The sequence below is a fragment of the Carassius carassius genome, chromosome 13, assembly GCF_963082965.1.
Source record: "Carassius carassius chromosome 13, fCarCar2.1, whole genome shotgun sequence".
Lineage (NCBI taxonomy): Eukaryota > Metazoa > Chordata > Actinopteri > Cypriniformes > Cyprinidae > Carassius > Carassius carassius.
This window is the reverse complement of record NC_081767.1, coordinates 20600220-20612988: the sequence shown is the minus strand read 5'-3', so window position 1 is coordinate 20612988 and position 12769 is coordinate 20600220. Positions and strand designations below refer to the sequence as shown.

The following is a 12769-nucleotide window of genomic DNA, read 5'->3' as shown; positions in this document are numbered from 1 at the left end:
GTGCAATAGTCGGATGTGATTCTGTTGTAAAAGTGTAAAACAGCTTGTGCGATTCATATTTGTGTGTTTGATATCAATGTACTCAAACTATCACTTAAATTCTTAAGCGTCATTTATTTCTATAAACGGCTCTCAAAGAAACATCTTCACCTAAAACACACACAGTCCAACGTACAACATGTGAAACAGCGTCGTCTGCTATCTGAACAAGATGACTAAATCTAGCGGAGTAATAAAACCATCATCATTTGGAAACTTTTGTGTATTTATTTGTGTATCACAAATTCTTAGTGAATTGATCTTTTGAATCTTACACATGTGATTCCTGTATAAAAATTATGTTTTAAAGTTAGTCCATAGTCTTTACACGAGTGTGACAAAATCCAGCCACAGATACATCCAAAGATACTAAGTAGGAGAATATCTAACTGTATAGTGTGAAGATTCCATTATCTGTTTATTTTGGGTCAGATGTTATAAGTATTAGTTAATAACAAAAACTTTAAATCAACATAATATTAATCAAATATGGTTAAATTACAGTTTAAAAATGTTTATTTACAACGTGTTGCGTTGTGAGTGAGATGTTAGAGAAATCTGGTTGCACTACGCCTGAAACTTAGTCATCAACATCTAAACTAAAAATTATCATGGTTTAGTTGTATTTTAAAACTCTTTTTTTCTTAAAAATTAACTTGTTTAATCGTATTCATATTGATCAGGTTGATATTTGTAGAAATAAGCAAAAAGAACATGTTAATGGACTTGTGTCAGACTTTGTGAAACTTTAAAGCTAGATTATCATTTGAAAAGTGTAATACAGTATTTGATTTTTACACAACCATTACACATTGAACCATTGAAGGTCTTTTGAAACTTTTGAAGGCCTCTCATGTGCAGATTTCCTCGGTTGAAAAATTGTATTTTATTACCTAAAATCATTGTCTTTATTAATAAATATGTCCTCATGGGTGTAAAATGATCTCTTGTCTGATCAAAATGATCAATGATCTGACTTAAGTTATTATCTTTATCTACATGGGGAGGGTAAGTCCAAGGAGGCTTCCGTGTCGTTCCGCCATCTTGAAAAAGAGCAGAGAGGGACAAAAATCACTAGCCTAACTCAGTTTCATCATCAACTCTACTATAGTCAACAACCAAATTATGACTTAAAAACGTTTTAAGTATTACATTAAAAAGGCGTCATTGACAAAAATTGTAATTCTGACTTAAAAAGTTGAAATTATGACTATGCGTCATACATTATGAGATGAAAAGTTGAAATGATGACATACTAAATTGAAATTATGATAGATAAAGTAAATATTCCATAGTGAAATTTTCTGAATTCAATATAATTGTATTTGTGAAAATTGTCTTCCCATACCGGGAGTCGAACCCGGGCAGCCTGGATGAAAACCAGGAATCCTAACTGCTAGACCATATGGGAGGCGTTGATACAGTCCTCGGCACATTTGAAAGGCTGCACTGCACGGGACAAAATCCCCCCAAAAAAGCCAAAAAGCTCAAATTTAATTGATCGGTATGTAAATAAATATCGGGATAGCTTTTCCCATGTGGAAAGAGCTAATGAAAGGGTGCCTGCTTTCTTCTCGACAGGGTAAGTCAAAATTACAAGCTTTTTCCATTGCTTGGTTGTGTAAATCATTATATAGGCGGCATAACGGTAGAACATGTACAATTAAACTCGATGATGTGCTATTGGAAGACATGTTGTCATAGATTCTTGACGCATAACAGCTACCGCAGTTGCAACACTCATTTTGAAAAAGTGAGTAGATGGGTGAACCGCTAGATGTGAGAAATCTTTAACAAAAAAGCCTCCAAAATCGAGGAGGTCGAAGGGCATGCTTCGTGCTATAGCTCTCCCCAAAGTCATGCGGCCACCATCAGCTAATGCTAACATTTGAAACTTCTACATGTATTTTGAGTAGATGACCGATAGTATATTCTCAGTAAAGGGTTTCACTCTAGTTCGGGAGATACAAGTAAAAATTATCTTATACGATCTTATACTTATACTTTGAATTAAGACGATGTGTGATTTTTACTTTGATTTTCCAAATGATACAACTTTGTCTAAATAAGAGCAATGTGAAGTCCTAGGATTTTTGTGACAAACTTTGACAACATGTTTCATGTTGTATGTTGTATGTAACAATCTAAAGTTTTTGGACAGACACTGCTTAATAACAATAATACATAAATCTTCTAAGAAGATAAATAGAAGATAGGATTTTAATAAAACTTTAAAGATTTGATTTAAACTTTTAAGGTTATGCTTTTAAATGAAATTAGTGTAAACTCTGGAAAGGCATTAGCAGACTAGATGTACTGCGACATTGTCCCCCGAGACTCATCTGGTCTGTTGCCCTATATCCTGAAGCTTCAGTTCACACAGTAGTTTATCACTGAAGGGTCTGGGGCTATTTGCTTTTTTTTTTTTTTTGTATTGTTGCATAATGAACTACTTCGCCTGTCTGGAAATGTAAGGTGTTTTTATTTAGCTAAAACTTTTTTACATTTTATTAAATTATTTATTTATTTCATGTTTTTTTTTAATTTTGTTTTCTGTGATGGTCGTTTTTAGGTGTACGGGATAGCTATGGAAAGCCCCCACCATAAAATTGAAACCCAGCATGGACAAAAAATGCTGATTGAATCTTTTTTCATATAAATAAGATTTAAGTACAGTTTACGGCCAAGTACAGTTTTTTTTTACGGCCAAATCTAAAGTTTTGAACAGGCATTGTTTAATAACAATTATATTTTAGGTCACCGTTAAACAAAATAATTTATATCATACACAAGTCTTCTAAAAGATAAATAGAAGATGAGTATGTATTCAAACTTTAAAGATTTAAACAGTCTTTTAATTTTACGATTATGATTTGAAATAAATTTAGTGTGTACAAAACTTTGGCTCTGGAAAGGCATTAGCAGACTAACGTGACATACGCTCTGACACGATGCACAGAGGCTCATCTGTCATCCGATATCCTGAAGTTATCATTATTGTCAAGTAACTTCTTTCTCTGCGCTGATCGGAAGACCCTTATTTCTGGAAGATTCCCAGTTTCTAAATGTTCTCATAGTTGCTCTCTCTGAAGATAGGCCTATGTTGTTGTCATTTTCTCACAGATACAACTTAAGAAATTATTGAACATTTCACAGGCGTGAGATGACTTGTGACACTTCAAATTATTTTACAAACCCATGATAAATAAAAAAATATACTTTGTTCAAGTCGAATTTTTCCACAGACCATCGTTGTAGAATATTTGTTTTTATTAAGACTTTTAATAATTTATTTAAATTTTATTTTTAAAAGATATCATTTAACCTTTTAAGATTTTACTTTGAAGTAATTTTAGCCCTAACACAATGTCTCATCCCATCACTGAATACATTCCTCTGAGTCAGAGACGCTGGTGTGAGAGAGAACCACTTTGTGATTTATGTCTCTTAAGAGCTTCTTGAACATGTAAGTTCAAGAGTTGTAAGTTTCTAAACATGTAAGATGAGTTTTATTCTTTTTACAAGCATTTCAGTAGATTTTTTAGTAAGATATTATATTATATTATTGTATATGATGTTATATGTATATTAATCTCACTTTCACCATGCTCAGGAATGTGGAGTGGGGTCCTGTTTCATATGTCAGAGCTCACATGTGAAGGGGCGCGCACAGACACACACACATACACACACACACACGTGTGTTTTACTTTTTGACACACATACCGCGCGCCTCCCTATGTTTTGAGACGGTGCTTTGAGAGACATTCAGGAATGACTATATGAATTCAGTTGTGTAAAACAATTTTTAATCCATTCATACATTGCATTTTTGTGGACATCAATGGACAATGATGTGTTAGGAGCTACTTCTTCAACTCTCTCTAAAATAAGGCAAGGCAATTTTATTTATTATTTTGTTTATCTAAAATAATTGGTTTCAGTAAGCATTTCATTTATACTTTTATTCATCTAAAACTAAAACAATTGGATCAATAAGATATTTATATTATACTTTTAAAGGCATGTTTTCAACTTTTGTTAGTGTGAGATTTCACCGTACTCTGGTATGCAAAGGAGGGGGTCAGAGCTCAGACGGAGAGGGGGCGCGCATAGACGGACACAGACACGCACACGCGGCTCCTTTACTTTTTGAGACAGTGTGAGGTCATTCATGAAAAACTGTGTTTTTGTTTTACCACTTTTAATAATTTAACAACTCTATTACAACTTTTAATAATGTATTAAATGTAAAACATTTTTAAACTTTTAGGATTATAATTTCAGTCCCTGATATCTTGATCACTGAAGTCAGAGACCGTCCAGACTTACGAACATGTAAGAAGATTTTTATTTTTATTTTATTCTTTTTAGTAAGATATATTGTGTAAGCATTCCATTATATACTTTTAAAGGATATAATTTTTTGACAACCATAGTTTAATTGTTTTAGATTATATAATTTATATTATATAAATTATATAAAGGATAGAATATAAAGGATAGAATGTTTTATGTAATTTTTATCTAAAACTAAAACAATTGGTTTTAGTAAGCTTTTTATAACCTTTTTAAAAGAACAGAATGTTTTTCAACTTTAGCATGATAATTAATTATATTATATAAATGATATAAATATTATATAAATTACAGAATGTTTTATATATGTATGTGAAATAACTAAAATGTGTTTTCCAACTTTAGCATGATAATTAATTGTATTATATAAATTATATAAATATTATATAAATTATAGAATGTTTTATATATAAATGTGAAATAACTGAATGTCACATATATGAATAACTGAAATGTTTTTGTCAACTTTAGCATGATAATTATTATATTATATAAATTATAGGATGTTTTATATATAAATGTGAAATAACTGAAATGTTTTCAACTTTAGCATGATAATTAATTATATCATATAAATTATAGGATGTTTTATATATAAACGTAGAACACACCGATCCCATTTATACACTGCTCAGCAATGTAATGGGAGTGGGGAGACACACACACACACATAACCGTATAACTGCCACAAACTTCAAACAGCGTAGGGGAGGGTTTCCTAAAACCATGATTTAGAACTAACTAGGTCAATAGGGTAAAACTTTCTGTCAAAACCACATGATCGATGCATGGGGAGGGTTTCCTAAAACCATGATTTAGAACTAACTAGGTCAATAGGGTAAAACTTTCTGTCAAAACCACATGATCGATGCGTGGGGAGTGTTTCCTATACCGTTTAAACTACCCGTCAAAAACTATGATTTAGAACTAACTAGGTCAATAGTGTAAAACTTTCTGTCAAAACCACATGATCGATGCGTGGGAAACGGTCATAGGTTAACCCATGAACTCATTCCGGAAGTTTATCCCATCCATCATAAGGTCACCGGAAGTTCAACCTGTCAAAAGGTCAAAGGTCAAGGTCATAAATCATCTTGGCATAATGTGCATCATAATTACTACTATCCTGACTGTCATAGAACCACTTAGGTGACTGATTTCATTTGTTTTTGTTTTACGGACTATGGGTATAAACATTTGCTATTTGAAATTGCTTATTCGTGGCAGTAGTAAATTTAATTTTTATTATAAAATTTGTTCTGCAAGCTGTACTGTTTTTAAACTTAAGACCACAACTATATTTTGGATGAAATCCACACATATTTCTATGGATAATTTTCAATATTTAATAAAATATGTAAGTTAAAACATTTATAACCACTCACCTCATCATTTATCTTGCTTTTTTTTCACTAAGTTTGTTGCAATGCTACGTTTCGTACATTTTAAAATAAGCTTGACGTTGAAAACAACTATGATGACTTAAAATGCAGCTGGGTTTTTGGAACGGAGCAAGTGACTTAGGGTTAGTTTCATGATTGGTCAAGTTTTTTTTTTGTTTTTGTGTATAGTCAGTTCAGATCTATTGATTTTATTGATTGATTCTGATTAATGCTGCTGCATCAGGTACAAAGCTTCTTGAGGGGTTGGATGTGTCGGCGAAAGTGGAAGACCATCATTCAGGACTACATCCGTTCACCACATGCAGAAAGCATGAGGAAGAGGAACCAAGTCGTCTTTAGCATGCTTGAAGCAGAGGCTGAGTACGTCCAACAGCTCCACATCCTTGTCAACAACTTCTTGAGACCGCTTCGCATGGCTGCCAGTTCCAAGAAACCACCCATAACACATGATGATGTCAGCAGCATATTCCTCAACAGGTAAACACCAGTTCCAGCCAGAAATAACCACAATGCTTGAAAGGATTTGCATGCAAAGAGGAAAGAAACATTTCAACATTTCAATTCTGTTCACTTGAATATCACTTTATATTGCTAAATAGCTTAACAACAATGTGATTAGGTGTCTACTTCTCTGATGTTTCTTCTGTGAAATGACCCCAATAATCTGTGTATCTAAATCTCAGCGATCTCAGTCTCACACTGAGCTTTGATTTGTCAAATACCAAATTCTAAAGTTTGAACTCAGACTCGGTTTCTTCCCAGATCAAATTATCTGAGCTTTGGGGATCCACATTAATTGTATAGCTTTGTACTTTTACTGTCAACACTTGTCTCATTTATATTTATTTGTATTTCTTCCAAGCAATTTTAAGAGAAATATCTGAGACATTTATTCAAAAGTTTGGGGTCAGTAATGGAGCATGGTGGTATATCCAGTTTGTACTATATAATGATATATTTTTTAATAAACGATATGGTATGAGGCAATACCATTTATATCGATATACAAACGCATCACTCCTGGATCATCTAAAATGGGCAAAAAGGCGGGAGTTGGTTGCTGAAGCCACGCCCACCTAGCGCAACGGCAGTGTCAGCAGCAGCAATCCACCTGTCACTCAAGTGGCCGCACCCTTATTTATGCAGAACTTTATACAGAGCTTAATATAATTTAAATGGATGAGTTATAAAAAAAAATTTCAACCCCCTCACAGTTGTCATGAAGAGCAAAATTAGCAATATGAACCAAAATACATTTTTGTACCAGGCTGTAAACTTTTTTCTTTTCTGATGTAAAGTTGGGCATTTTAACATGGGGAGTCTATGGAACAGATAGGCTACTTGCGATGTTTAATGAGTTTGAGATGTGCTGTTTTATTTTTTTAGTTTTATTGTCTGTTTCCTCAATTCATAACTTACATTTCACAGGTATATTCTAAATTTAACTTTTGCATTAAAAAGCGTGATCTTTGTTTGTAGATTGTAATGTCACAATGTTAGAATGTAGCCTACATAGTTACATTGACTATATTTGTTTTTATCGTCTTTAATATATACATTGTTTCACTCGAAATTGATCCAAAGTGACATAGACATTTATAATGTAACAAAAGATTTCAATTTCAAATAGATGCTAAATAGATTTCTTAGAAAGAAACTTTCTTTTAATTAAAGAATCCTGACATTTTAAATTAAAAAAATCCTGAGCATATTAGAATGATTTCTGAAGGGTCATGTGGCACTGAAGACTGTAGAATGGGTAGTTTAAAAATTCAGCTTTGCCATTAAAGGAATAAATTACATTTTGGAATATAAATGGTATTATTGTAATTTATGTTATAAAATGTTATGTTAAACTGTTATTTTAACCTCTTAACTCTCACCCCCAACCCCCCATTTTTTTAATAGGCATTAAAGTGAACTATCCAAACTTAAATTGCTGTAATTTATGAACACTTTGGAATATAAACCTAAGGTTGGTCTCTTTTTAAAGATTTAGAAAATTAGCAGAATTTGGCAAAAGTGGAATTTTGAAAAAGAATTGAAGTATCAAAAAGTTATAGAAGTTTAAATGTACTATAATTAATATGCGCTATATTAATTTCATTTTATTTTATTTATTATAAATATTTTACAGAACAGGTTTTACTCTAAAATTGGTATAAAATTAAGTTATGTTACAAATTTGAAGTTGATATGAAAAAAATTGAGGTTCCTGTGAGATTTTATTTAGGGCATCATACCACACACAGCCACTGGGAGTCATCAAAACTATTTTGAATTTTGCTTAATTAATTTTTCTCTAGATTTCTCTGTGAATTTTACTTCCGTCTCAAAATAACCACCAAATATGAAATCCTGAGACTCAGACCTTTCCAATGATATGTTTGTTGCCAAGATTATAAAAAGTTTTGGTTCTAGAAGACCGTAATGCATTATGTTTTATGACCCTTGACCCTGCCCACTAAGGGGGAGGTGACCACCATTTGATTTTAAAGTACCATTTCCATGGTAACGCAATGTCCGATTTCAAAATGGTAAATACATTTTTATAATATTTCACAATATATGATTTTTAATGCTGCCTGGGTGAGCCTACAGTAAAATAATTATTTCAAAAAGATTAAAAAAATCTTACAAGAACAATCAAATGCTTACATTGTTGTTTACATGTCCTCTTTGTTTTGCAGTGAAACCATAATGTTTCTGCATCAGATTTTCTACCAAGGGTTGAAAGCTCGAATAGCAAGCTGGCCAACATTAGTCTTGGGTGAGTTCACTGCCAGAGCGTTTGGCAACCAACAGCAAAGAACATTCTGTAAACCCCTAAAATTGCAAGCTGGCTTTTTCAATAGGTGCCACAGATCTGAGGCCCAGTCACACTGATTTTGATCTTCCTTCCTGTCCTTCAGCTGACCTATTTGACATCCTGTTGCCCATGCTGAACATCTACCAGGAGTTTGTACGTAACCACCAGTACAGTTTGCAGATCTTGGCCCACTGCAAGCAGAACCGTGACTTCGACAAGCTGCTTAAACAGTATGAAGCCAAGCCTGACTGTGAGGAGCGCACGCTGGAGACATTTCTCACTTACCCCATGTTCCAGGTGACCATAATCTTTCATTCGGGCTCTCATTTTTTATGGTTACCATGCTACAAATCACAAGCTGTAATATAGTTCTGTGTAGTAGCACATTGCAGGTCCTCATATGCTTTTTTTAGTCCCTTTAATTAGGGTTTTGCTGTGCATTCTGGTCTAATGGCTTTTTTCTTGTACGGTAAGCAGTTTTCATGTGATCTTGTCCAGCAAGGTCTACTTTGGGATTTGCAGTGTTGGTAATAAATGTGCTGATGAGTGATAGAGCTCCCCTCTAAGAGTCCTCTGCAAGAATACAGTGTACAGACTTAATGAAGTTTTGTTTGGATTTCCATGTGTGCACATGACTAAGTGTGGATATGATGAGTGTGTTTGCAGCAGAAGGCAAAAATAAAATCGAAAACTACCCTCCTGTCTGACAATATGACATGTGCTTGTTGTCTGGCAGATTCCTCGTTACATACTGACCCTCCATGAGCTGTTAGCACATACACCGCATGAGCATGTGGAGAGAAACAGCTTGGATTACGCCAAGTCAAAGCTGGAGGAGCTTTCCAGGTACATTAAAATGTGCCTTTAACATACCATGACCATGTGACAGCATCACTACATTATTTCTCACTATTCAAAGGTTATGGGACTCATTTATTAAAAAGAAGCTGAATGAAGCTGTAAATTGTTCCTAAAACCGGATCATCAAATCAACTTCTAAATGCTATATCTGAAGTTAAAGAGTGTAATTTCCTCACCACTATTGGCAGTAAATGGAACTGCAGTCTGACTGCGCAGCTCGTCTGGATTGAACATAATACCATGGCGCCAGTTTGAGGCAGGACTATTTGCTTGTCCCTTTGGGGTTTGATAATGCCACAAATACTTCTGAGTATGTGAATCACATTGAAGACAAGATTTTTTATTTATTTTTAATATATATTTGATTTTTAGTTCACCATGTCATTTTAGTTTTTATTCTATAATTGTTTTCAGTGTTTTAAAGCTCTATTTATTTGGTATTTTAGTATTTTTAATGCTAAACTTAAACTATATGATTTCAATTTCTCATTGAAAGTGTATCATTTTCATTTAAGTGACATTTTTTAAAATTTAGCATCTAGTGTTATTGCTAGTAAAGTAGTAGTCAAGTCTAAAACTAAAATTAATTTGCAATATACAAAAATATATAGTTATATTTCAGTTATATAAATATAATAAAACTATATTTTCATAACTCCAAAGCTAACTAAAATTAAATCTAAATTCTCACAACTTAATTTCAGTTTAAGTGAAACTAAAAATGTTACTAAAAAACTGTTTTTCACTTTCACCAGTTATTTTTTTATTTCATTGTTTGTGTTTTTGTTAAGAGTGATATCATTGAACATTTGAACATTTTTATGTGTCATAAAAATAACAGCTGTGAGTGCTAAAATGATGTACCTCCACAGAATCATGCACGATGAGGTTAGCGAGACAGAGAACATTAGGAAGAACCTCGCTATCGAGCGGATGATCGTGGAGGGCTGTGAGATTCTCCTAGACACCAGCCAGACCTTTGTCAGACAAGGTGAACTCCCAACACACAAACACACACACACACACACACACAAATCCACCTGAGTGCTTAGCTGAAAGGGGCCACAGATCCTTGATAAGAAGACGGTTGGATTCTCCTTTCCTTCTGTTCTTTTCTGTAAACTGTCACTCTTGTCACCTCTTATCGTCAAGCCCCCCACCTCCCTCTTCCCACTTCAAGGCTCTTCTGGGCTGCCCCTTTTTCCCTGCCAGCACAAAGCGGTGTATTAACTCAAAGGATTGGGTGCTCTAATCCTGCTAGTCTCCATAGAACACAGTGTGTTCAAAGACCAGACCAACTCTTTTATTTCTAAGTGTAATCAAAATTTTACCAGTCAAACTTGGTGTTGAGCCAAGGATCGGAAATGTCACTGATGCGCTGCAGGTTACAAAGACACAAGGAAACTGATAAGAGTCTGATAAGAACATATGTCAATCCAGTATTACACCATGTGCTGCCAAAGTATTTGTCTGTTCTTCACTTCCCAGCATTACCTGCAACGCTAATGCATCCTGTGCCTACATGCCTGTTTTTAGGATCTCTGATACAAGTGCCCATGAGTGAGAAGGGCAAGATCACCCGCGGCCGACTGGGCTCTCTGTCTCTGAAGAAGGAGGGAGAGAAGCAGTGTTTTCTCTTCTCCAAGCATCTGATTATCTGCACTAGAGGCTCTGGAGGAAAACTACACCTAACCAAGGTGAAGCCTCATGCACTCCATCAATACAAAATCTCAAAAAAGTAAATAGATAGATAGATAGATAGATAGATAGATAGATAGATAGATAGATAGATAGATAGATAGATAGATAGATAGATAGATAGATAGATAGATCATTAATTATCTAATTAATCAATTAATTAAATAATAACAACAACAACAACAATAATAATAATAATGTTTTGATGATTGACCATCATATTATAACTTAAAAAAAATAACCTAATTTAACCTTTTTTATTTTATCTATACACCATGTAGTGTAGTATGGTATCATATTAAAATATGTGCTGTCACAGGCTAAGCAGAATTGCCCATTGTAATAAAATAAAATTACGATAAAATCATATAGACATAAAATTCAGATAATTGTTTTGGCCATTTATTTGCATTGTTTCTTAATTTCTCAGAGAATTCATTTTGAATGTATCAGGTATGTTGTTAAACCAGTGAAATGTTATGTTGTGGCCTGAAAATGGTTATTACTTCAGCCGACTGTAATTTTACCACATTCAATAAGCCACTACCTCTCTTGGCCTTTAGGGAAATTCAAGAAGGAGATCCTCACAATAATCACTGTTTTAGTACGGCTACTATTGATTATTTGATAGATTTTCAGAGCATGTCTGACTGTAACTTGTCTCTGGATTGCAGAATGGAGTGATTTCGCTCATTGACTGCACACTGATAGAGGAACCAGAGGGCACAGATGATGAGTGTACGTATCAAAACTCTTGATTTAATCTTACGCATACCATAAAATATCTGCAATAACAAAAGAGAGCTGACATTTTGACATTGAAAAGACCTCTGTACATACCTGCTTTTGAGAAGCATTAGTTCCCACTGATATTGACATGTTATAGAAGTAGATCAGACCACAGATCTAATCACAACTAGGCCTGCCCTCGACTAAAGATTTTTCTGGTCGACTAGTAATCATTCATTTTAAGCATTAGTCGACTAATCGCACGTTTATTAATAAACCATTTTGATTATGCTAATGAGCCTTAAATTTCCTACATAGCTTAATTAGCGCTCAAACGCATGCATAAAGCTTGTCAAAGCACACCGGCAGAAGTAATGATGATGAATGTGTCAGGGAAAAACAGAAAGATTAAACTGAAATGAATGCGGCGACATTGCCTCGTCATCTTCTCAGAAGTGGATGCGCCTGCATAAAAGATTCATATGGATTAAATAGTCTGAGAATTTTTTTTTTTTTTTCAGATTTGAAATGGTCCATTTGAAAGTAGACATTTCACTCTCTAAAGATATATCTTTCATGTCTGTAAGGCAAGTATACATAGAGTATTGCGCTCAAGATCACAGAGGCTGAGACGGCAAAAAGCGCATCCTTTATGCTTTCATTATTTTACAAAAGCACAATGTTTTGTTGTTATTGTGAGTGCACACAAATAAATGTAGATGCTTTACAGATTTGAAAGATGCATTACTCTTATCTGTATGACTAAAATGACAGAGTATTTTAAGTGCAAGTGAGCACATCGGCGCCTCCATCTGTCATATTGTGAGCGCGCTACTGTTCAGCCTTTACACTCCGCACAGACTTATAGCGC

The 12769-nt window shown here is 34.0% G+C and overlaps 1 protein-coding gene and 1 non-coding gene across 2 annotated transcripts in view; one reads left to right on the top strand and one right to left on the bottom strand.

Annotated features, from left to right (window-relative positions):
* Nucleotides 1–12769, top strand: part of LOC132156076 (ras-specific guanine nucleotide-releasing factor 1) — a 90896-nt gene that overhangs the window by 53288 nt on the left and 24839 nt on the right. The window contains exons 5-11 of the mRNA XM_059564913.1: nucleotides 6025–6278; nucleotides 8492–8571; nucleotides 8714–8907; nucleotides 9347–9456; nucleotides 10344–10462; nucleotides 11008–11168; nucleotides 11844–11907. Coding sequence (XP_059420896.1) covers nucleotides 6025–6278; nucleotides 8492–8571; nucleotides 8714–8907; nucleotides 9347–9456; nucleotides 10344–10462; nucleotides 11008–11168; nucleotides 11844–11907 — 982 coding nt within the window. The remainder of the gene's footprint in view (nucleotides 1–6024; nucleotides 6279–8491; nucleotides 8572–8713; nucleotides 8908–9346; nucleotides 9457–10343; nucleotides 10463–11007; nucleotides 11169–11843; nucleotides 11908–12769) is intronic.
* trnae-uuc (transfer RNA glutamic acid (anticodon UUC)) lies at nucleotides 1379–1450 on the bottom strand. The gene has a single exon. It is a non-coding gene; the product is annotated as a tRNA-Glu (tRNA).